General features: G+C 40.3%; 1 protein-coding gene across 1 annotated transcript in view; it reads right to left on the reverse strand.

Moving 5' to 3' along the window:
* LOC139936628 (uncharacterized) overlaps nucleotides 1–15967 on the reverse strand; it is a 30714-nt gene extending 14747 nt beyond the window's left edge. The window contains exon 1 of the mRNA XM_071931482.1: nucleotides 13766–15967. Within this exon, the coding sequence (XP_071787583.1) occupies nucleotides 13766–14278 (513 nt within the window). The 5' untranslated portion in view covers nucleotides 14279–15967. The remainder of the gene's footprint in view (nucleotides 1–13765) is intronic.
* Nucleotides 15968–25315: the final 9348 nt, after the last annotated feature.

The raw sequence follows: 25315 nt of genomic DNA on the forward strand, positions 1-25315 counted from the left end.
ATCTATTATAAAAACTATTTCCAATAAATATTTTCGTCATCTGCCTTTGTTCCCGTCCGTACTGGTCTCTAGGTCAATGCGATGTTAATTGTTTCCATTTGAACTATCCAAATCAATATTCGTCTTTGACATTGACCAAGTGCTCCCTGACTCTCATAGAAAAGCTAAATTATTTCATTTCTTCATAATATTGTCCTTTATCAAGCATACAATGGTTGAAAAAGGATAACTCGTACGCAGAATGCCTTGCCTTAACACTGCCTATTAAGCAACCTATAAATTTGCTGCCGTGACAGGTTTTGTAAAAGGGAACAAAAGTTGGCTAGGAGTATCAATCTAGGTAGAAACGAACAAAGGGGGTCAGATAGAGTGCTCTTGCAAATGGTACTGAAATGTAGTTCTCTACCCTCGGTCAAGGCTCCAAAGAGACTGGCTCCTCGGGAAGTATTTGTCCTTGTTGAATTTGTCAACAAGTAACGAATAATTTCCTCTTCTCGGGTCCTTCAACAGTTGTAAATCTCAACAGTATACGTAATGCGAAGGAGATCCTTGCAGTGTGGTACTAACATGGGACTATATTTAGAATACCAATCAAATATCAATTTATCTGAACTATCTATTATGTTTGGATATTATTACCGAAACGAATATTTTGAGTAATTCTAGAGTAAATGTTATAGTAGTAAAACATCGAACATTCGTTAGAATCGATACAGAGTCGTGTTCACTTTATTTTGACAAAATTCAAGTTTCTTAGCGGTTTTAGTTTTTACACGACATTTTGGCAATATAAGTAGGCAATACACGCGATTAGGATTTCCAGCTTTATAACAGGTGTTACTAAAAAAAAACTGATACAAATTATAGTAATGCAATCCATATGTTTATATACCACCCCCTTACACAACAAAACTCAATTATTTGAGTATCTGTAATTTGCAGTAGTTTAACTCTTTCCTTCCGGGTAAACAACAACATCTTCTTGGCAAAAGCTGTGGCTCTGGGATTGGGCTCTCAAGTGTGTACTTAGAATGGACATTCCAACTCTGAAAAAGGTTATGACCCTCTTTATTGTGTTTTGATTCAAACAATAATTTTATAGTAGAAGAAAACTTGCATTGTTATCAAAGGTCTGAGTGAATTTTTATATTTGTATTAACTTAATTCACAATTTATAACGACTTGACTTCCATTAGGGTTTTATTCATGCATACAATGGCGATATTGCTTAGAAACCTATTGCACAATTGCACCTTAATGGTGGTTGAACAGCAAAACTTAATGCCCCCAAACATCGCTGTTTTGGATCTTGTTATTTTCACCAATGGTACTTGTATCAGAAACTGGATGTAAGTTTACAAAAAATAAAAATAAAAACAGACACTACACTTGTGGTAAGCTTACAGTTTGAAAATCTACAATAACGATATATGTCGAATGAACTTCTTCAACATGTTGTGACCCTCACCAAAATTGGCATTTCAGTGAAGACATAAAATCACTAGCTGGATATTAGAAATGCCCATCTTTGAGCCTGAATGCGGCGTTGTTTTGACGAGCAAATGCAGTTATATCGGGGCGTCATTTTAGATGTTGTTTAAACGCTCGTCTTTTGGACGAAACCATTTAAGGAGGGTGGGAATTTTGATCAAGCAGTGTTCGACCCCATGTTACATCATCAAGGCGAAGTTCAATTCATTGTACAAAGATCCCTTCTGGAACATGAACTAGGCCAAGGCAGACACCGTATACAAATGGAATAATGTTCCACGTGACTAGTGAAGCAACAAATAAAGAAGCAGACATACAGGGCAGTTTGTCACAATGACGAGCGTGTCAGACTGATTGATATTTCAACGCGTTGTGACATTTCCTGCCTTTTCCATTACATGTCTACCCATAATAACTCCATGAACCTTGGCAAACTTTTCCTTATAACCTATTTATGTCGATAGATTTGTACAGGTGGGTATGTAATGACAAAGTGTATTGCCAAATGGCGGCAATGTAATGCAAATTGTGTAGGATTGTGTTTCAGAGTTCTAGTAATGGGCGGGAACTCAAAACCGCTAGAAAATCAAAAGGCAGTTGATCAAACTTTTAACTCAATTCTTACACAACAAGAGCTCATGGGTAAATGCTCATAGCTAAAACGGATTAAGGTGTTTGTATAAATAACTGATGAGGCGTCGCTTGTTGTGTAAATTTGAAGTCAGTGCCCTCTTTGTAATCTTGAGCTAGATTTATTGCCCGAGTTTTCTTTATTAACTCATGGTGTGCATGAAAATATAGAAAGTACTGTCAAATAATCTGAGGTGTTTAATTACTCGTATGAGAGTCTGAGCCAAACCTCTATTCAGCAAGTTTAATTGGGACAGCCAGCAATTGATCTCCACCGCTCACCCATTGAATATTTCTTTCCCCCTACACAAACACAAAAAAGGCTCCTGGAAAAATGAAAATAGAACAACCTCGCTTTCATGTTGTTGCCATTTATCTCATGGGGGTAAAATTGGATTATTTACAGGGACTGGCCTGGAGCAATGCCTGGACCGTTTGATGTGGGTTTTAGAGGAAACACTCGGTCGACCGCAGTAACTTTTTTCCCCCTGTCTGATGACTGGATTTAAATAGCTCAAATAAAACATGGTGTGCACCCGGGGAGGTGGGCGTGACCATTCAAGGAGGGTGGATCCATTCACTGTACGCCTCATGTTCAACAGGAGGTATACACAATACACTTTGTATGGCGTAGTGTGTACGACGTAGTGTACATGTACATCTGGTTTGCAAGTCAGTCAGTTTGGGTTCAAGGCAACTTTAGAACCTTTTTCAGACCTACCCTTATATTGGAAGACCCTTTTTAACTCTGCTTTAACAACAACCATTTGTTAAATTCTAGCCAAGTATATCTGTTTCTAAACACGCAAACCGACAGAGCACATCCCACAACCGGTCAGATTCTGTCACCCAGTCATCCATGGCCCCCCCCCCTCCCCCCCCCCCCTCCCCCGCATTCACCAGTTGGTGAAACTGCGATTTGCTACAGGAAAAAAATACACTATAGTTTGTATAGAAAAAACACCCATTAATACGATTATACATTGAAAATGGGGTTCAAATGAGCTTGTTTTTAAAAGGTCATTAGGTAAGAATAGAAATTGTCTTTTAGTTTTCCCCATTAGAGTAAAGTACGACTTTGACCTGGTTCTACAATACACAAAACCAACATGGCGTTGATTTGAAAACATAATAAGAGCAATATTTTGCTTTTAAGGCTATTAATGAAGAGACTATCACCACGTGCAGATTCTGTTATCACGATTTTCTCTGGGCCTACATAGTCCCCTCCTTAATTCCGATCTTTTGAAACAAAATGAAGCACATTGGAAAGGTCAACGACACCTGGTCATGAGGTCAAACGGGGTCACATTGGTTCTGCGACTGTTTCAAAGATTCCTCACCCAGAGAGACTCGAAGACACGAGAATTTCAAGACTTTACTTCCCGTCTCACCTATCAATCCCCACTGAGCCCCGCCGATCATCCACTCCCAGCCAACGGGCAAGGAGTGACAAGCCGGGCCGCTAAGGGTCCCGTGGGTGGACCTATCGATACGCTAGAGTGTATATGGATAATACTCCAGTTACCCTCAGAGTCCATGTTGAGATCACCCTAGGTGGTCCTTGCCCGTTTCTTGGGGATGAAACCAAACATGGATTGAGATCCCGTATGACAATGATGTAAATTACTGTGATAGAATTGTAGAAGTGTTGACGCATTCTTTCAAATGAAGAAACATTCAACAAAAAAGGTCGCATGTACCGACCTAGTTTAGAGAGCTATCAGAAATCTGGGCCGGAGAAAATCTTAAATTTGAAACCATTTTGATAAAACTAAGCAACATGTAGAGATTCCAAGTGACATTGAGGCCATCCACTGCATATTTGTCTAAAAGGGTTAGGTTTGTTGTTGCATTTTTTTTAAGGTAGATGCTAAACCAAATTCGTGGCTTTGGAGACAATTGGGAGTTACAGATATGCTACGGCGTAAGTTAGGTTTTAATTATGGTTCACCAACAAATATAGATTTTTAACTGATTTAAAGGTCGCTTTCAAAACAGTCAAAATTTTCAACAGTGGTTTCATTCGAGCCAGTTACGATCCAAATGTATTTCAGCCATGGTAAATTACAAATTAAAATTGCCCTTTCAACTTCGTTTTCATGTTTTCATGTTTATTAACTGTTTTGTGTGTTGTACTTTTACTAGGTATATTTGTTTTATTACAAACATGAACTCGCTGGTATTTTTTTAAATACGATAATTTATTGTTTGAGGAAAATATGATGAAAACCGAAACAGGTGAAATACATCAAACATTCCTTATTTGGCCAGAAGCGAAACTTGCAAAGGGAATAATTCCGATAGTTAACACAGCCATCAAGGTGCAATAAATCCAAACAGCCAAGGTTGGTTTGAGGTTTGTAAGTCATCCTCGGCAAAATAGCTTCTGACAGCTGCTTGGGGGAGAGAAAATAGAAACAGATTCAGAAATCTAGAATGGATAGGGTGAACTTCTAAATAATACATTGCCAAATTTATGTAACTGTGTTTACTGTTCGATTAGTATTGGTCGGGGCGGCTCCAACTTGCGGGCTTGTTTCACACTTTTGTTCTACCTGTTTTCGTTCTGTATTTTACATTGTTGACACCATTTTTCTTTTATCCGTTAATATTTGACCTTATTGTATCTGTGTATATTTGGATGAGCTTTTTATAGTCACACAAGGGGATGCCAGAATTAAAACTGTAGCCTCCGAACAAACTAATCAGCGGTTACATCCGTGGTCTCGTATACTGTGCACAGCATTTGCTGAAAGATAGGTTTGAAAAACATGTTCAAATGTTTGTTTTTCGGTTTGTAGCGCCGTTGATATATAATTGAGTCGGTACGTCAGGTTGGATTGTCAGTGGTATACATCATTCCGTTTTTCAGTTTGGAAAGTCCCGAGCGCCACTTAAAGCCCCCCCCCCCCCCCCCCGCTCCAGACTAACTTTTTTTAGGCACCCTACCAGACGTATCCTTTACACATACCCGCTCAGAGAGCACAACAAAAGATACAATATGACACATGCCTAAAAGCTTTCAAAAAAGAAGAAAATAATTTCAAATGGTTGAGGCAGACACAATGGGCTTCAGAGTAAATTTTTTCCCCCAAAGCGTTTTATCACTTGGTTGACGGTGGAACCAGTTGGCCCACATTCACTCTAAAATGGGCATATGGTATATTCAGGAATTCGACCGTAATTGGGAAAGAGAATAATAATAGAATACTGCATACATGTAAAGAATACGTATATTGAGTTGGATGGGAGTGGGAAAAAGTACAACCCCAAATTCGGTATGGTCACACTTCGTCACCTCTTAAAAGGGCTAGGGGTATCTGTGAAAAATAACCTTCCAATTCAGTCATTTTGGCCCTCAGGTTAAAGCATTACACTGGCTACCTTTATGTGCAGGGGACTGATACACAAAACAGAATATTTTACGAATTTGTGGTGGTGGTTGTTTAACAACATTCCATATTTACTTAATTCAACCGCGGTCTTGTGTTACATGCATACATGCTATTTCTCCTGGAGCAAATGAATTCCGTGACAAGTGTAAATTGAATTCAAAATCTTCAGTTATGATCCAAAAACAAAATCATTTTTGGTCCTCCTCTCTTTCCTAAAGTCAATGCACCTACGCGGTTTTGGAGACTGTAACCATATCTTAAGTACTGCTGATTGACTCTAAATCCTCAGGGAGCTCTGAAATATGAAATGAAATACATTGAAGGGGCACGGGATGTTATCCCCTAGCGACGGATCAAACGAGACCGAAAAGTGGACTTGCTTGGAGCCAAAGTCTCCCTCCTCACTCGGGGACTTGTTTTGTTTCCCGTCTCATTAGCCCCACATTTAAAGCGGGTTCCTGCTGTTTGTCTCAAACTTTAATTCTTGGCAATACGCTATGAATTTCTCACCCTTGTCTCCCCGTGTCAGGTTTAAGAATTGGGAATTGCTAATGACCAATGGTGGATTTTTTTTGGGGTGCCAAGGGAAAAATATATCAGATTTTAAGGTCATTGTCGGTCTTAATTAAGAAACGCCTTGGTAATTGTTTATAGTTCTGCTTTTATTTCCATAATGTATAATTTATATATGCAAATTTAAATATGCTAATGTTTGTATCCCGTAGATTGCAAGGATACCCTTGATTAGTTATTATTTGATACATGGTCGGCCTTTCTTTATTGGAGTTGGTGTTGTTAATCTTGTTTTATAGACAAGCCTTCGGTGAAGGAAAAACAAGTACTTTTGAATTGATGCTGACAATAAGTAAATAGCAGGGAGTGTGTACACCGCAATGAATTGTGTCCATACTTGGTCTGCAACACAGCAGTGGAACTGAGCCGAACAATAGCGACCTATTGATATCCGTGAGCAAAATCAAAAGTCATGCATGCATCCCCTTTTGAATATAAAACTTCACCCAAGGCAAATGCACTAAAACTGGCTCTTTATGGCCCAAAACGGCAACAGGGCATGCCTAACAAAAAGTCAGTTTTGTTCTTTTGTGGTTTTGCTTTTCAGAGTTGTACACAGCAAAGTGACACAGTACCGGCAGTCAATTTTAAAGTTATGTGTGGCTGTTACAAAAAAGTATTGAAACGATTGCTTATAAAGATGACCTTTTGCCTCGTTTGCATATGACCCCTATGCAAATTAGTCTCATGTTTTCCCACCCACTCCTATAACACTTTTATGCAGGAGAAAATGAGTTACTCCACTTCAGCAAATTGTGACAGTTTAACACAACACTATAAACCTTTAATTTCCCGCAAACTCAAAACATTCCGGGGACTCAGACAATGTGCAATTCCTCTCGCCGAAGACTGCGTGAAAATATTGCGCGTAGATCCAGTTCAAAGTGACTTCTAAACTCACAGTACTATACATGATAGATGGTCGTGCAAAAACTTAATTATATTTCGTTGCCTGGTCCAATGGCTTTACAAATAAGGGTGTTGTTTTTATTAACATTTTCCTGTGGCAGGACTTCTAAAGTGGCTGTTTTGAACAAAACATCCAAGTATGCAAACAATGTGAACTTGCAAACTTTTGTTAACACAAAGCAGAAGTGCGCAGATTTAGTTACTAGCTGGGAAAGTATTCGCATTACAACTCAAGTTTTACCACTTCGTTCACACTTTAAATCGTATGGTTTCAGTGAACCATTTCATAACTTAGGACTTATGTACGATACTTGTTTGACGGAAAATGTTTTTTTCAATGTATTGAGAAGTTTTCATAGCTCATTTTTAAACGATGTAAGAGTTTAGGATAGTGTTTTATCTGTTGAAACATCTGACGTGGGCATCTTTCATGACTGTTTAACGTATCACTTTGTTTTACAAAGTGGTTTTAGTAAAATGCTCTGACTCGAAGAGTGATTTTCAGTAAAGAACAGATGGTTCCAATTCTTTGCAGCGAGTAAATTCAGTGGATTTTTTTTTCTCCACTTTAAAGTTCTGGTTATTGTACACTAATAACCATATTGGAAGGAATGGTTAAGTGCATAACAAACGACTTCTTAATTTGATAATAGATCGCTGTTGACCCACCATGTGTAGAGTGATGTTGGAGCATAACAGAGCGAACTTGGCCGAGCAAAACATCGATGTGGTTACAAGTGAATGTTATTTGTTTGAACCAAAAGCTCCGAGGAAAACACAAGCCTTGAAAATAACCATACAGAAATTTAACCACCCTTGCTCTGTTCAGTTAAACTAGAACTATCATTGACATCACATGTACGTGAAAATGAAGACAGTTTCAGCTAACTACTCCTACAATGAATGGTAATAAAAGCTTACTTGGTTACTTTCGATAGTATAAAGCATGTTGAGAAACATTTCACCTCGAGGTAATTGGTCATGGAAACAGATATCAGTTTTCATCCCAACAAGTTTGGATTTGCAAACGCTACTGACAGAAATGTTTCTCAGAGTGTGTATTACAATTACGAATTATTCTTCCTGCGTGGATTAAACCGCTCTCAAAAAGGCTACCAACCTTTAACATGATTTTTTTATTATTTACAGTTGGGTCTTAAATTTAAGGAGAATTAAAACAATCGAACGGTTTGAAGAGAAAAACAAGGGTTCACGATCCCTTTAAGTGGACGACAACAAATCCAGCAGACATCGGTAGAGAACTGATATCTTGCTACGAAATAATGTCCCGAACCATTAACTGTAAAAGGTTGACCCGTAAGCACAGTATCCAGAGCAGTGCGTTTCGTATTCCAACTCTAGGAACACCTGCTGTCTCCGTGGAGTATTCCAAGATCAGTCAATATAAATCCTGGCTCTTGTCACCCAGCAAAAATGTTTGGGTAGGAGGGAAACTTTAAACGTGGCAACTTTTTAAAGGGCTTGAATTCTTTGGCGGGACAGTTGCTCCTGGTTTATGCTCAACATGAGGCCGTACAACTTGAGCTGTGACACCAGCCCTATGGTAATATCCAAAGGATGTTGCGTTTATAAATATTGAAGGTCCCACCGTGTATGAAATTAACACTGTTCGTCACAACATTGTCTTGTGAAGCCTACACTGTTCTACTGAGGAGTGTTGTCCGTTTGTTTTGGGTTGTTGTTTGATGTTTGGATGGTCTTCCCGTCAAGGGAACTCTGCAAACTTCCACAAGGGAATATAAACGCCAAGCTGCCAACAGCTCATCTCTCTCATACAAATATTGGTCTATAATTATGAATTGCACTAATCAAGAAACTGTGATTTAGTAACTTGACGACTATTTGTTCTAGTCATTTTGAAATCAGCAGTTAGCTTGGATTCGAAAGGGTTGCTCTAAAAAAGAGTCATCAGTTGGTATCATTCTTAACGTTTTGAGTCGTACCATCTTGATAAATTGTTAATGGTGTATTAACCGAATGCATACAATGGCTCTCGGATCATGTTACAGTGATTTGTCGCGGCATTTTAACAATAACCTGTTACTTTGGGGGCCAGTGCTACCCTTTGGCAAATGAAATCGCTAGACATTCAGAATGCGAGCTAAAAGTCACACCCTCTCAAATGGTTTAGCTTACAAACTAGCGGCAGATCATATAGCTATAAGATAAATGTGATATGACAGACAAAGTTCAGGTTTATTGCAGCTGTAAAAGTCTATCATCCCACCAGCATACCAATCTGTATATTCAAATTTCATGGCAGGGGCTGGATACCAACTTAACCATAACTTTTTTAACAGTTAGACTACAAAAATGCCTCATGCATGTCACGCAATACAAAGCATGGAAATAGATTAGTAATAACTTTGCACTTACTGTAAAATGTTTTTTTTTTTTTTGCTTTCTGGGTCGATAGAAAAGCATTTGCACTTTTGATATGGTTGCAAACAATGAAATAATGACGATGTATTGATCGCAAAGGCGCCTTTTGGTGGATAGGTTGAGGGAGATTTTTTTTCCAACCGGACATATTTTGTTTAGCCTGCCCCAACCACTTCCTGATATCCGGTAACTGTTTTGTAAAAATTTTAAGAAAAGCACGAAGTATAGATTGTTTTAATCGTTATTCCGAGCCACTGTCTACCGGGTTACTTTCCCTCATACTATTATTCAAAAGCTTGTACGCGGAACTTTGTTGTAAACGTTCCATAATAACTTCATTTGAATTTAACTAAAGCAATTCAAACTACTATAGCATGCCAGTCATTATCTACAAAAGACACTAACACGACTTTAAACAAAGCATCCATGTTCAATTGTCGACAAGATGAGCACGGTGTAAATGTTATGTGCACGCTTAATATTTTGTTAATAAATTGACAAGTCTTAAGGAAGAGTATTTTTGGATACCTTTGTTTTTGTTTGTTTTTTGAAAAACAATTCCCTTCAGAGGACTAAGGTTTTTAGAGAGAGAGAGAGAGGGGGATATTCAAACATCTGAAAATGTTTCCGTGTGAAACGTTTCTGAGGTTGTGTATTTAAATTACGGACTAGTATTCCTGCGTGGACATAACCGCTCCAGATTTCTGGCGGTATCTCAAAAACGCTACCACCTTTTGAAATAAAATGTTCAAAGGTTAATTTAGCTGTATATATCTACATTTATAGGATAGAAACAATCGGACAGCTCCAAAAAACAAAGGTTTGCCTTTAAACGTACATGTACACAGACCGATCACATTCGCAGTGATATTATACACAAGTCCAAGTAGAGTTCGCAAACATCAGTGATGAGGACATTAACAAAATGCAACACGAGGAGCAAAACAACATCATTCGTGAAAAGAATGATAAAGCTAAGCTATTCCAAGATAGATAAATAAAAAGTACATGAACTATTATCAGTAATGCAAGGTCCTGTTCCAAATGCATTTCAAGATATATAATAATACACAGACTTAGACTATATGCTGAGATATCCGGGGTCCTATGCTCCCATACCCTGGATATCGCTTAGCATCTCTGCCGCTCGGCAGAAATAACAAGAATTGATTGCCACTGTCACCCGATACTTGTCATTTTTATTCCTCTAAAAATAGAAGTTGAATTTACTATCAGATATTCTTGCAATGAGTTGCTATACAAGAGTTTATGAGCAACACTGTGGTGGGGGGGGGGGCACGATGTGCTTGAATTAAAATGAGTCAAAGGTATCAGGGTTTCTTGAATTAAAATGTGAGCATTACTTTTGTTGAACTTGGATCGGAAGTTTGTTCTAACAAATTAACACACAGTGCTATAAATTGTTCAAGCATTGTTTATGAATTGAAGAGTTCTTAAATCTTATATACAAAGGGGATAAAGTTACATATAACGTGCTTCCAAAGGAGGAGATCCATGGTTGATGAAAGCTCTCTAGAGTATTTTGTTTGTATATGCTGATTATTCCCTTGACATTACCAGCATGGCTACTTATACATTCCAAGTGATGCAGGGTATCAATGAGTAGATACTGGGGGGGGGGGGGGGGGACATTACAACATCATAAAAGCTGTCCAAGTGCTCTTTAAACTTTGACACTTGTCTGAAGGTGAAATGAGAACTGTATGACTTGAGGGGCCACGCATCGTACCTTACTAGGGGTGGAGCGCATTGAAAGATAAGCAAGAGCTCCCCATGTATAAGGCTGAGATTAATCAACTCTTTCTTATATATATTATGACCCCAATCAGTTTCAGTTGTACTTCCCGTCTCCCCAAGGCAACCATGCTATAGAGTTGCCGCTACAAGGAGTTACACCTCGGGCTACGAAGGAGAAACTCTGGCCTGGCCCGAATGCCCAAAAGGCAACCCTCCCTCCCCCACAAGACACAAAATCAAAGTGTGCGAGATGCCTGCTGGTTCTAACTCTCCTTGTTGGAATTTTAAACTTTACAACAGGCCCGAAAAGTGTAACATCGAGCTATTTTTAGTCTGTCTTTTGGGTTGGGATTGTGAGCTGACTAAGGTTGGATACTTTTTTGTTTTATCTTTGCCAGACAAACCAGATGATGAATTAAGATCTAGGTACGTATGGTACCAACGCAGCATATGGGAATATCTCCTACATTTCCGGAACATACAACTAACCACTGCCTAACCAATTTAGACTAAAAGAGCAAACCGTTTTGCTGTTAGTGGAAACCCATGCTAAGTCTACAATCGGTCTGATCTCTAAGTATTTCTATTTCAAATTGAAGCCTTAATCGTGTAGTTAGTTAAAGATAACCTTTAACCAAGTTATCCAGCCTTCCGCATACATTTTCTTATCACACTACGACTTGCCTTTTGTTACACAGAGTCGATCCACAAATTCAATTTGTCGCTCTTGAAATCGAGCAATCGGCCAGTCCACCCACAACTTCCCTCAAAGTGATGACGTAGTCACTTTGAGAAGTTAACAAGACCATCGAGTCAAGGTCAGTCGGTGCATAAACGTTAATAGACCCAAGAATGTTATTACCCGTTTGACATAACTGGTAAAAATAAGGTGTTGATGCTATATGAAAGAAAAAACTCCAAAAGAGTCTTTTCTTGTGTTCTTTTTTTTTGAGCGGTTGAAGCAGTGGGCGACTGGTGTGTCTAGCAGTAAACGTTCATGGTATTGGCACTATATGATTGCCTAATTTGATGACGGATGATGCGTCCCTGCGGGCTCGACAGTCAGATCGGGGGGGGGGAGAAAGTCTGGCCCGGGGCACATTCTCCTTGCCAGTTTATCGCATTATGAGAATGTTAACCTCTTCAAGATTACCCCGCTGACTTCAAATATCAAGTGTTTTTTAACAACGTTAAATGAAACAAATTAGGCCTATTTGGTAGGCCGACAAATACAATACGTCTGAATATAGGATTTGCCTCATGTGTTGTTTCACAATTTAAGGCAAAACTTTCTCATTTTTCTGGAAAAACAATCTAATATGTGAGTGATTACGAGAACATACTTCAAATTCTTCAACCTCGTAAAAGTTGATTACAAATAAAAAATGAACAAAGGTCAGTTCTGATATGAAGTTCACATTATCAAATAAGCTCATGTGTTCTCCAAAGATGTTACAACAGTTCAGGCCCTACCATTGTGTGAAACACACAGCGTATCATAATTATGGTTGTTATATGATCATGAATAAAATCTACAATCTAAGTTTTGAATTTTTTCACTTTTTGATTATCCCTACATCAAAACTGTTTCTAAAACTTTTCTAAAATTTAACAGTTGATTCCAACAAGATTCGGGTGCGGTGTGACGGGCGAGCGGATTTCCTCTCTGTGGATTTTGCTCGTTTTTAAAGTTGGCTCCGGCATCAAGTTATAACCTCCAGTTTATTGTTACGTGACACGATGAACCATCAGACAATCGTTTTCATAATTCATTTCGTGACCTCGTCGGGTGAAACCTTCAATCGTACATGGCCTTGGTAAGGTTCAAATTATTCAAATTAAATTATCCCCGTCGGACTCATTTAAAAACTTAACTATGGTGTGTGTATTGTGTGACTGCTCCTTTACAACAAACAAGTGTTGGGTAAGAGTTGTTGCGTGTTACAACACAGTGTTTAATGCTCGTTATAAGGTATCAAACAACCACCATTAAATTAAATTAATCTATCTAAACTGGTGATAATTGCGTCAGTGGTACAGATGGGGCATAAAAAGGTCCGTAAAGCATGGTTAAAGTAGCGCATTGCTTTCTGAACCCTCAATCTTTTATTAGCATCGAGAAAACTAGCTATAGCCACAAACTGACAGATGTCCACGATGAAATGTGGTGATCTAGTTTATTCTTGACCTTTCAGCCAAACATCATATTTTTGTGTATTTCCACATTCATAAATATGTCAATTTGACTACCAGTGATTTATCTATAGGAACAGTTGCAACGTATTGGGGAGCAAGCTCTGTCGCAATATGAAACAAAAAAAATGTGGTTTAAATTCGGTTAGCTGTAAGTTGTGTTTCCCGTCTCTTAACGTCGATGATTCACAGTGTAGCCTAATTAGTGAAGTTGTGTTACTTTGGTGTATTCGTATACGATAACGCGGTGCCCCATTCCCCTATAAGAGAACATGAACGAACCTCATAAAGTCTAATATGAAGCCAGACGTACCCAAGTCAGCAGTGGATTTCATGTAATTAAGCCGTTCAGCATGTATAAGAGTGGGGGCGAAGTGTACACACACCTGGGCCACTTTAAAGAATCTTACCTGTCGCGAAGCATCCAGTGAATGAGAAGTTGACAATCCAGTATTGAGAATAATGAGGTAGAAGAAAAGATAAACCATCCAACCGCCGGTAAGAGCCCGCGAGGAGTAAGACATCCATGTTGAAGTGATAGCGAGGCAGCTCTGCAGCAAAGTTAATACGCCCATGTCCGGGTAGTTCCGATGATTAGTCCCGTTGGCTTGACGCCAGTACGGCGTGGATGTTCCGGCAGTCAACCTCCCGGCCATGCCGGTACCTGCATTTGGGCTGGCCCGGTTCACACACGATGTGCAAGTAGCCTGTATCGTCCCGGCGGTGACGGCAGGGGTACACCGATGGGTGCAACAACGATGCGACTCAGTCTCGCTACGACGATGATTGGTACATGTACCTGGTGTGATCACCGCCGATGTACTACTGTTTGTGCCATCGCATCCACAATCAAAATACCGTGTGCAGCCTCCCCAGTCGGCCGAGCACCAATTTAAACCCGTCTCGCTTCGTTGACTGTTCATCTTTAAAAATTCAGAAAGTAGGCATTAACCGGTCATACATCGATGCCAGTGTTACATTTTCAGAAATCCTCAACAGTTGATTTGAGGACGCGTCTCACTTAAGCAGTAACTCCACTTTCTCATAGATTCCAATCTCATAAAGGTATGTTCTCCTCTGGGTAAGTGGGAAAATCAGAAAACGCTGTCGTGAATGCGGAACAACCCCACTGTATGTATGCATTTAACCTTATCCTGTCGATTGGAACTTTTCACACAAATGAAAAAAAAAAAAAAAATCCTCCGACGACCAGCCTTAAAACTCACACATAATGGGTATCGCCACCGCGCTGACAATTTCAACAGTGGTGCATCAATTTCATATGGAGAAAAAATATCCCAATCGGCCTTCTCGGTTGAGAGACCACGATGAAAAACCAACTTGTAATCACTGGTGCATCACCTACGCAAGCGCATCGCTTCCCTGACTCCATACACCAGTGTCATTAACACATAAATATTACAACTGTGGCGAGTATTTTTCTCTCAGTGTGTCCGGATGTGACTGCTAAGAAAGATGGGTTGTCAACCTCTGTAGGAGGGTCACACACTTTTCATTGTTTCCTCATTAAGAAGTGCCCTTTAGCTTTGATGAAGCAGATACCGATGATGGGAGCGACAGTTGTTTGACTGATAATGCTACCACGTGGCCCTCAACTACTTAAGTGTGTGGTTGTTTCAGATGTAGGTATCAAGACTGAGAGACCCACACACGCCGATGTAAACTTATCACCTCGCTCTTGAGCTCAACTCCAATCCGCTTCGCCCTTGGTCCCACAAACCTACTCCAACCTATTGGATTTGGGTGCGAGGGCGGACCCAATTGTTGGGTGACACAATGCAAATTAAGGTCACAGCTGCAGGTTACACGAGATGTAACGGAGTCCCTTTAAAGGCAGACGAAAACCCCTTCAGGTTGGATACTTTATCAGACCCTATTGGGTGACAGTCAACGATACACCCACCCATTCATGTTGCGTAGTCACCACATGTGAACGAACTTAGAACTGCCAATTGAATGTATCTACATGTGTTTATATAAAGGTAGAGAAAGGGCAAGATCAAGTACGGGTTGTTTGGTGATACGCCATCATTATCCACAAACGGTGTCTAGCCCCGGCCGCATCAAAGTAGCCACCACCACCAGCCTCCAGCACGCTCACCAACCACAACATACTTTGTAAAAAAGTTGGTTGAAATAATTCAGTTTTGAACCCAATAGATGCCCAGTACCCAGGCGTCCCCGTCAATGTTGATGTACTTCGTAGAAACAGATGGAAATGTACGACGGGGCCTGTGCTAAATGATTGCCCCCCAGTTCACCTGGGACTTTCACGCAGAAAGGGTTGCCATGCTCCCACGTTCCAAGCCAAGCCAAGGGAGCACGAACTATATTATTTAGGCAATTTGATACACACAACGACCAATGCCGAGGAGTAGAATGGAGAAATTATGCCCCAGACATCTGGTAAAGGTTTTTAGGGGGAAATATCTCTTTCCGATCATACAGAAACACTTGACAGGCAGTGGAGCCCAGTACTAAAGCTGCAACACCAGTGCGCATGTCGAGTGTTCGTGGCAACACAAACTGCTTACGAAAGTTCGGCCAGGCAGGACCCCCCCCCCTGATTTTCTTGTCTGCTATCCTGCAGAAAACTCAGGGTTCAGAAAGTCATAAAGTGAAACAAGTTTCAGTAGGTGAATCTAAACAGAGCTGTTTTCGTCAATTTATGTGTGGAGCAAGTGTGATTTGGAAAACATCATAGTTACATTTAAATATTTTTAATATATTTATACACTTTTGTGCTAAAAGTCAAAAGTGCACATTTTGCATTTAATGCATTATCGTGAAACCGGACTTCATTTTATGCATAAACAAAGTCCACATCGACCTATCATAACTTTTCACATAACTTTAGCCATCTTCTACTATTCGTTTCACACCAGATACCCCTCAACAGGTGGAGTTTTGACCACTCTTGAATGAGCCCGGATTACACTCACCGTTTGTCAAAACAAGTATCAACCATGCCCACATAAAATGAAAGCAATCAAATTGAATTACGTTTACCATGACATCAGTAATTTTGTAAACCGTCAATCAAGGTGATTTGAACAGTTTTCCAGGCACTCTGAATTTGTTTTTTCCAGTCCTGGAAATCTCTACTTTTTCTTTAGAAGATAGCTGGCAATTAGTTTCACTAAAAAGACGAAGGTCATGCCCAAATAGTGCAGTATTGTGGCCGTAAATTAACCATTTAGAATGAAATTAACTTGTTTGGGAACCGATTGGATGATTTCTGTTTTCACATGAACGATTTCACAAGGAGCTTTAATAGGTATCTATAAAAAGGTCGTCAGACAGTCGTGTCACGCAATAGAAAATAATATATAATAATGATAAATAACAAATAAAGCAAACGAGGTTTATAAATTAGAACCAGGGCAACTACTTAGATCCGATGCTATTTTACACGCATGAAATAGTCATAAAGAGATTTGTTATTCCCGGAATGCTGTCGCAACAGTTTGAAATAATTCACCCATTTTTAATCACAGTTGAAAAATAGAGTATTAAAACCCTAGTTTGAAACCCTAGCTTAACCAGCATGCACCTCATTCAACAGTAAGCGCTTGCGCAACGGGTTTTTGCGAAACGGTCTCGTGTGACATTGTGAGAGTGTTGTTTTGCCTCAAACTCTGTCCAATTTCCTCGTTTGGACGAGATGAGCTAACACTTTCACAGACCAGTTGTTTGACGTAAATAACCCATACATCAAATAAAAACCAGTGACTGGAACAGCTGAATATTAATACCTTCGTCAATTTCACGACCAAATCCAAAGTGTCCATGCACATCTTTGGCCAAGACAGTTAGGTGGTAAACAAACACCATTTTGCATGCAAAAATTGTTCTAATTATACGTTCTATAATTGTTGCAACTATAAATCACTGTTTAGCTTTAAATCTAGATGCTGATTTGTGATTTATGTAGTCTGTTTCGTTGTGTTAATTTTACCATGATTTTACATCTCCACTAGTGAAGCTTTCACTTTCTGTTGAATGTTTAACTTTATTTGTTCGTTGCTGGGGGAAATTTAAGGGGCGTTCCCCTCCTCCATAGACTTGTATCCTGTACTCAACACGTCTTCGTACGGCAATTCATTACCTTTGTAAATGAAGTAACTTCACGGAGATTGTTCCTGATCAAGATAAGCGCAATTTTGTTAAGCTAAAACCGCCATTTTACTTGTTTTTCAGTTCGTGATATGATATTTGGGTGACATTGGTATTGGGTTGTATATGGACTACGACTGCAGTGGTGGAACTGTAGCGTGCGTTCCCTTTAAACGTCTGCAAACCGCAGGCCACTTTATAGACTTGTGCAATTTCCGAAGTAGCAGCTATTTTTAGAGTTGGTCATTCACGCGTTGCACTTGGCAACTCCCTAGAGACTCAGGAAGATGGCGCACAGGACCAGTGATAGATAACTTGAAGACGGGTCATTAGGCACAAGACGGTAAACAAGGCATTAACTCACAATGATTTATGATCTTTAATCGAGGTGTGTTCCACTTGTCTGGACAGCGCGTGTCAGATGGGATTTGGTTGAGTTCATACCGAAACATTCATGTTAACAGGTTGCTCATCTTTTGGAGAAGAATCAACATACGTCTGACACACACATTGTAAAACGAGGAACATTTTTTAAGTCAACGGTTATGGTTGTTTAAATTAGGATGTTTACTTTTTATTATCTTTAAGAGAAGATAAGCCCGGAATGGGGGTATGTAGGCTTACTTTAACGTGTAATGTTTCTCTTGCAAAGGATGTTACAAATCCAATGTAATAGCGTTTATACACCAACTCAGTTTGTTCTCATTTCCCATGAAGTTACCTCTAACATTATTAAAGCTTGAAGGACACGGTGCGATCCCTTGGTGGTATACTAGTCTCGATGTGAACATAGACTGCCATTGCAATAATGTTAGAGTTAACAAGGCTGTAACTCATGCAAGACGTTCATGGCGCAAACATAAATCTGTTTCCTTTTGTGGGGGGGGGGGGGGTCGAGTTGAAACAGATCCCCGGCCAGGGGACTGAAATGATAACTGTTCTTGTTCTAGACAGGGATTGGGTTTTAGCAGGTCGGGAGAGTATGTTTTATTTTGGTCTAAATCGAATGTGTCACAAGTCATTGAAGAACATTAATTCTTCTCAAATTTCCGGTCAATGCAAAGACTATTTATGTTCCTTTCCGCTCTACCATGATGTTGTGTTTACCTTTTTGTGTTCTCAACATGAGTTTACTAATTTATAAACAGGGAGCTAAGTGGTGACATGTTGTTCAGATGGTGTGCTCTAGTTCGGTTTGGGGGGTTGGATCGAATGGGGTCGGCTCGGCTCCGCTTGAGTTTCCATAGCTCGTCTTAAGCCTATGAGCTGAACCGGCCTGAGCTCGGCTCAGTTCGGCTTGAGCTAAATTGGCTCGTCTTAAACACCGAAGAGCTGGGCTGGCTTGGAATCGGCTTAGCTCGGTCGGAGTTTACTTGGCTCATGTCGACCCTTTGAACCGGGCCTGCCTCAGCTCGGCACAAATCGGCTTAAGCTGAATTGGCTTGTCCTTAACAGAAGAGCTGGGCCAGCCTGAGACCAGCTGAGTTCGATTTGAGGTTTCTTGGCTCGCCTCAACCCTCCCTATGAGCTGGACCGGTCTGAGCTCAGCTCAGTTCGAATTGTGTTTTCTTGGCTCGTCTATACCCTATGAGCTGGGTCAGCCTGAGACCGGCTCAGTTTGATTTGAGGTTTCTTGGCTCGTCTCAACACTCTCTATGAGCTGGACGGGCCTGAGCTCAGCTGAACTGAAATTTTCTTGGCTCGTGTATACCCTATGAGCTGGGTCAGCCTGAGACCGGCTCAGTTTGATTTGAGTTTAGTTGGCTCGTCTCGACCATTATGAGTCGAGGCGGCCTGAGTTCGGCTCCGTTCGGCTTGAGATCAAGTGGATCGTCTCGACCCTATGAGCTGGGGCGGCCTAAGACCGGCTCAGTTCGGCTTTGGTTTTATTTGCTCTTCTCAAACGTGTAAGCTGGGCCTGCCTAAAATCGGCTTAGTTAGGCCTGAGTTTACTCAGCTCGCCTCAACCCAATGAGCTGGGTCGTCCTGAGATCGTCTCAGTTCGGCTTCAGTTTACTTGGCTTGTCTCAGTTCGGCTTGAGTCTATATGGCTCGTCTCAGTTCGGCTTGAGTTTACTTGGCTCGTCTCACTTCGGCTTGAGTTTACCTGGCTCGTCTTAGTTCGGCTTTAGTTTATCTGGCTCGTCTCAATTAGGCTTGAGTTTACTTGGCTCGTCTCAGTTCGGCTTAAATTTACTTGGCTCGTCTCAGTTCGGCTTGAGTTTACATGACTCGTCTCAGTTCGGCTTTAGTTTATCTGGCTCGTCTCTATTAGGCTTGAGTTTACTTGGCTCGTCTCAACCCAATGAGCTGGGTCGGCCTGAGATCGTCTCAGTTCGGCTTCAGTTTACTTGGCTTGTCTCAGTTCGGCTTGAGTCTATATGGCTCGTCTCAGTTCGGCTTGAGTTTACTTGGCTCGTCTCACTTCGGCTTGAGTTTACCTGGCTCGTCTCAGTTCGGCTTTAGTTTATCTGGCTCGTCTCAGTTCGGCTTGAGTTTACATGGCTCGTCTCAGTTCGGCTTGAGTTTACTTGGCTCGTCTCAGTTCGGCTTGAGTTAACATTGCTCGTCTCAGTTCGGCTTAAGTTTACTTGGCTCGTCTCAGTTCGGCTTGAGTTTACATGACTCGTCTCAGTTCGGCTTTAGTTTATCTGGCTCGTCTCTATTAGGCTTGAGTTTACTTGGCTCGTCTCAGTTCAGCTTGAGTTTACTTGGCTCGTCTCAGTTCGGCTTGAATTTACCTGTTTCGTCTTAGTTCGGCTTGAGTTTACTTGGCTCGTCTCGGGTCGACTTGCTCCTCGGGTTCTGGGCGGTATGAGCCCAGCACAGCTCGGCTCGTATACCCTTGTAGATCAACTGGTTATATATAGCACGGATGCGCATTTTGGTATTTGGTTGAGTTATTATGCTTAGGTATTATATGTGTACATGTTGTATGGAATATTGTCTCGATCATTCAGGTAGCTTTTAACAACATGTAATTTAAGCTAGGAATCGCACTATGTTCCTTTTTTGCCTGAGAGAGTCTGTGACATTTATACCCATTCTGATGGAAACCTTAGACACCCTTGAGGGGGTTTACAGCATACCCCCATGGCAGGCTGAGGGTGTCCCCAATCGAACTTTACACGGCATGCTCCCTGGCCTGTCAGATTGTAATGTAGCGGTTATTGGCTAAATTGTGGTTTTCAATTGAATTGTACAGGCACACCCAAGTTGCCTTTTAACATGTAATTACTACATGTTATTGATATGAGCGATGGGATGGGAATTTGATAAGTTGCATGGGAACCACACTGCGCTGTTACATTTCATAATCTCATATTCAAACAAATTTCCATATAAAAAAATGAAACAATATAAACAAAAATTGAAACAATAACTTGTTATAACAACGTGCGTGTATATAATAATACAGACAAAATAGAAAGGCAACAAGAAGTTCGAAATGGGCAGGAGATAGGAAAGGTCAAACATAAATGTTGAATATTTTGCAAGAGAATCCATTGAATTGTACAGGCACACCCATTGACTGGGACAGTTTTTAAATTACTCCGTAGAATCCTTACTTCCTCGTGTCACTGCATATTATGCGCATTGTGCAAAATCACAATAATCATATTATGCTAATAAAAGCATTTTATTGTCACAATTCAAACACAATCAATTCCAGGAACCACTTTGTCAACAACATCAATTTCAATACCAATTACTGTATGAACATTAATACGTTAGTTTATGGTTTTACCACCGAGTTATAGACGTGTTGATGTTGTTTCATTGGTGTTTGAAACTACCGTATGGAGGTTGGATTTAACGCAAAACTAATTACAAAATACACATTTAGGAGACCAATAAATCATCGCTGGCCTACTTCGATGAAAACATTATTGAAAGGTGAAAAGGAAATGAAAACAATACGGCATGACTCTATCCAAGAAAAATCTTGAAATGGAGCGAAGCAAACAAACCCCAAATGCAAACAATTTGATGTTTAAAATTACCTACACCCATACATTCCGCTGTTTAAACTGACATGCCTGACAATACGGCCCAGAATACGCCCACCGCAAATTTAGTCTACCATAAATGCCGGCGGTTTGCAGTTCTTTTCAGTCGTCTAGGAACACAAAACCTCGGTTTTTTTTTTACTAAAGATATATTATATCGTTTCCTTCAAATTCTTGTTGGCGAAAACACACAAATAAAACAAACAGTGTTTGCCAACCTCCTCTTGCATATTTGGGTGTTGATCACATTTTGCATTTTTAAAGTTTTTAAGTATTTGGTGTCAACGACTTTTTAAAAATTATTGTGGTTTGTTTGTTTTTTGTTTTTTTTTTTCATCAAAATAACATGTACCTCACGGACACTTGATAAATAATTTGAGGTTGTTTTGTACAATAAGTTTCTGAGTGAGGAATATCGACAAACATTCCCCGGGAGGTGACAAATGGGTTTAATTTCACCAAATCTTTCTTTTATTTGATGGAAGGAAGGTATTTACGGAACAAAAAAGAATTGCTTTTATGCACGCAGCGATGCAAGGGAGAGTATTAAATAAATGATGTGGTGGTATCCCATTTCAAAGCGCTGTGGTGATATTGGAACTACCCATCGATGGGTCCCATTTTTCATCTTCGTCACCCCCCTGTCCAGGAGGACAAACCCCGGTGTGGTTTCCCTTTTATAAAGAGTCACAGGTTCGATGACCGTGTGTTGTTTTCTCTATTTGCCGTGAAATTCATCACTTAATACCGGGAAAATTTTGCCACCTCATATTCGATACCGTGTTCATTACGATCTGCCAATGCCGTCCCAATCAGCATTTGACCCCATGCTGTATGCGGACAATAACCCACGATCACCGGTGAACATATTTTCGATAAATTGGTAGTCGGGCGAGTAAACAAGTCCGTCCCCCCCCCCTTCAAAAAGGAGAAAAGGGATAAAAAGAACATATCTTAACAGGTTAGTCGTGTCTGTTAAGGGAGTCTGGGCGTCTGCTAGAGGGCCAAAAGGTGCTCCAATAGATGCCCCAAATCCTTGGGAGGTGTCCCCCGCGTGCTATTGGACGTCCCTGCCGGTGTTCGGGCGAGCTTTCGCCATCTGTCTGACGGTTCAAAGCGCTTACCCTCACAACTACAAGGAAAGTGAAACACTTGTTATTTGCAGATGGTTTAAACTCCTATTGTGAAGTATGAAGCAATAGGGCGACAACACGGTCAGGGGTCTTGCCTACTCAGCTCAGCTCATGGTGTCTCCAATGTGTGTGTGTCCACGCTCCGGCCAAACACAATGCAGGATACCGAGGACATTAAATATCCTTGTCATAACGTAAGATGATAGTTTACAACCAATCTTAAAACAGAGGGTGGTTAAACAAAAATTAATTAGAACATGCGAACAATAGTGACCATAAAGAAAGGAGCTACCCGAGACGCCATGTCCATCTTAACTTCTCGCCATTTCCCCTAAGGTCCCCAACACATGACCTTCTTTTGTGACCTTTCGCATCCAGTCACAATTTTAATTTTTAGAAGGACAACAACTTAATTGTCCTTCGCCTGACATGATGAGGAAATATATAGTCCCGATAGATATCAACCGATCTTTCATGTATGCCGTTTTTAATTCATCGCGTGAAACCCTTTTTCATTTGAAGATTGTCTTTTTTGTTGTTCATACCCCTAGGCAACACTCGGTCAAGTCTTAGATGTCTTCCGCTGTTTAATTAACAACAATCTCAGTGACTCTTATATTTTCGTGCACACTGATTTTCTCTTTGTAAAAAGTTCAACTTGGGGGAGATATTTAACACAAAGAAACAATGAACTTTAAATGTGGTGCCATTTTCTAGTGTAACCTCAGCGCTCAACTTCGACGAAGAGCAATTTGAAATGGTTGAGAGGTTTGTTTGTTAATTCCGTTTCTTCTAATTGGTAATTAAACTATATAGCAAAGTAACCTTCAAATCAACTGAAAATAACACTGTGTTCCGAGTTAAAAAAAAAACAAAAAAAACACCCGAATACCACAGGTCACTTTAACTATGAACAAATCACATGTCATATACTTGCCCAAAATGTATTAGACCAATCAAAGGAACGTTTAGCTTTTGTGTCATACAGGACTTAAAGGGGAGGTATATGTTTGGTTACCAAATTAATAATAGCAATAACATCTGAATTGGTTAGAAGTACAGCAGCTTTCGATTAAGTATTTGAGAATCGCTTCACTTCAATTATAGTGTGGCTTTGCAAAAATAAATCCGTTTTTATCCCCCGAAAATTTGAATCTGAGAAACGTTGCAATCAGAAACCGTTCTCAGGTAGTAAGTTCCAATCACGAATGACCGCCCTGGACATACATAGCCGCTCCCTTTTCGGCGATATCTCAAAAACCTTTTGAATAAAAAATGGTTTAGTTTTGTTGAACATATATATATTTTTATATAATTAAAACAATCAACGGGTTCATAAACCAAATGTACACGTTGCCTTTAAAAGGGTAATGACGTTACAGATATTGCATGTTCTTTCAGACACAGATACAAAAATCTGTATGGCGATGCAGTTCTTGGTAGGTTTACATGATGAGCCATGAATTGAACTTTTTATATCTGACACTTCACGATTCATCAGACACTTTAACTTATTGTCTCAATTTGTACTTATGTAAAAACCATTATAGAAATCCACTGCGACAGTGTGGCGGATAAATTAATTGGAAAATTCTTCAACCCCCGCCTCTGAGGGGGAAGGGAAATGGTAATGGAATTGCACCATATTACAGCATTCTAAGTAAAACCAATTGGGGGCGACGAGTGATTATGTCCCACTGAATGCCTTGGAATAGAGTCGAGCATATGTCGTGGACATATATTGCGGCGAAAGCAAAAGCGAGAGGGATTTCGTAGGTCGTGGGGCCTATGGTTGGATTGCTTCATTATCGACAATGCTTTAGTAATGTGTTCTGCATCCTAACCCTTGATTGGTTTTATCTCATTGAGCAAGAATAATGTAATGAAACCATTTCCCCAAAATTTTACGATAAATCACAAAACTAAACTAAGAACACTACATTTCAATAAGGGTGACAAATTTATATTTAAAAATGTGACAGAAGTTTTTACAAATCTTTTGGTATTTATGAGTAATTACCTTAAGTGGAAAACTTGCTCTTTCACTTCTGTCCGGTACATTGTTATTAAGTTGTGATGAAATACAAGACAAGTGGGTACAGGGGTTATGACACCATCTCGGGTTCAAGAACAAGCCAAGCAACAGTTCCGGGAGAAGAAAATGCTCATGTATTAAATGTATCATTAAAATCGTACGACCAAAAGTCTGTTTTATTTCAGTCTTGATCTGCAGGAGTTAAATCGGTGACAGTTAAGCCTCTGGGGGCACCACATCATTGCCATTGATTCTATACAAGTTGTTAAGTTGGCCCTCACACTGGACTGATACCTGAGGGACCGGCTGTTAGCACGTCCTTAGTGGCGCCGGATGCTCAATCGATTTGAGGTCATTGGGGTCAAGTTCTCCTGAACACATTGAGGTGTCCGTGTTTGTTATGTCCCATGATGCCACGCTGCCAATGGTTCTGTTAAAAGGGGGCGAGTATACCATGGAATGGAGAACGTTGACCCGGAAACTGCGAGGTCACTCAAAGTTCTCAACATTTTCAAGAATTTTGAGTTAGAGTCCTACTTTCCAAGCCCCCCCCCCCCCATGAATTATGACTTATCAATATTCATTTCCTACTCTATTTCTGTATCAATGGGCGCCAGACCAGAAGTGTCTGTTCAGTGCGTGGCT

Source organism: Asterias amurensis, chromosome 4, assembly GCF_032118995.1.
Source record: "Asterias amurensis chromosome 4, ASM3211899v1".
Classification (NCBI taxonomy): Eukaryota; Metazoa; Echinodermata; class Asteroidea; order Forcipulatida; family Asteriidae; genus Asterias; species Asterias amurensis.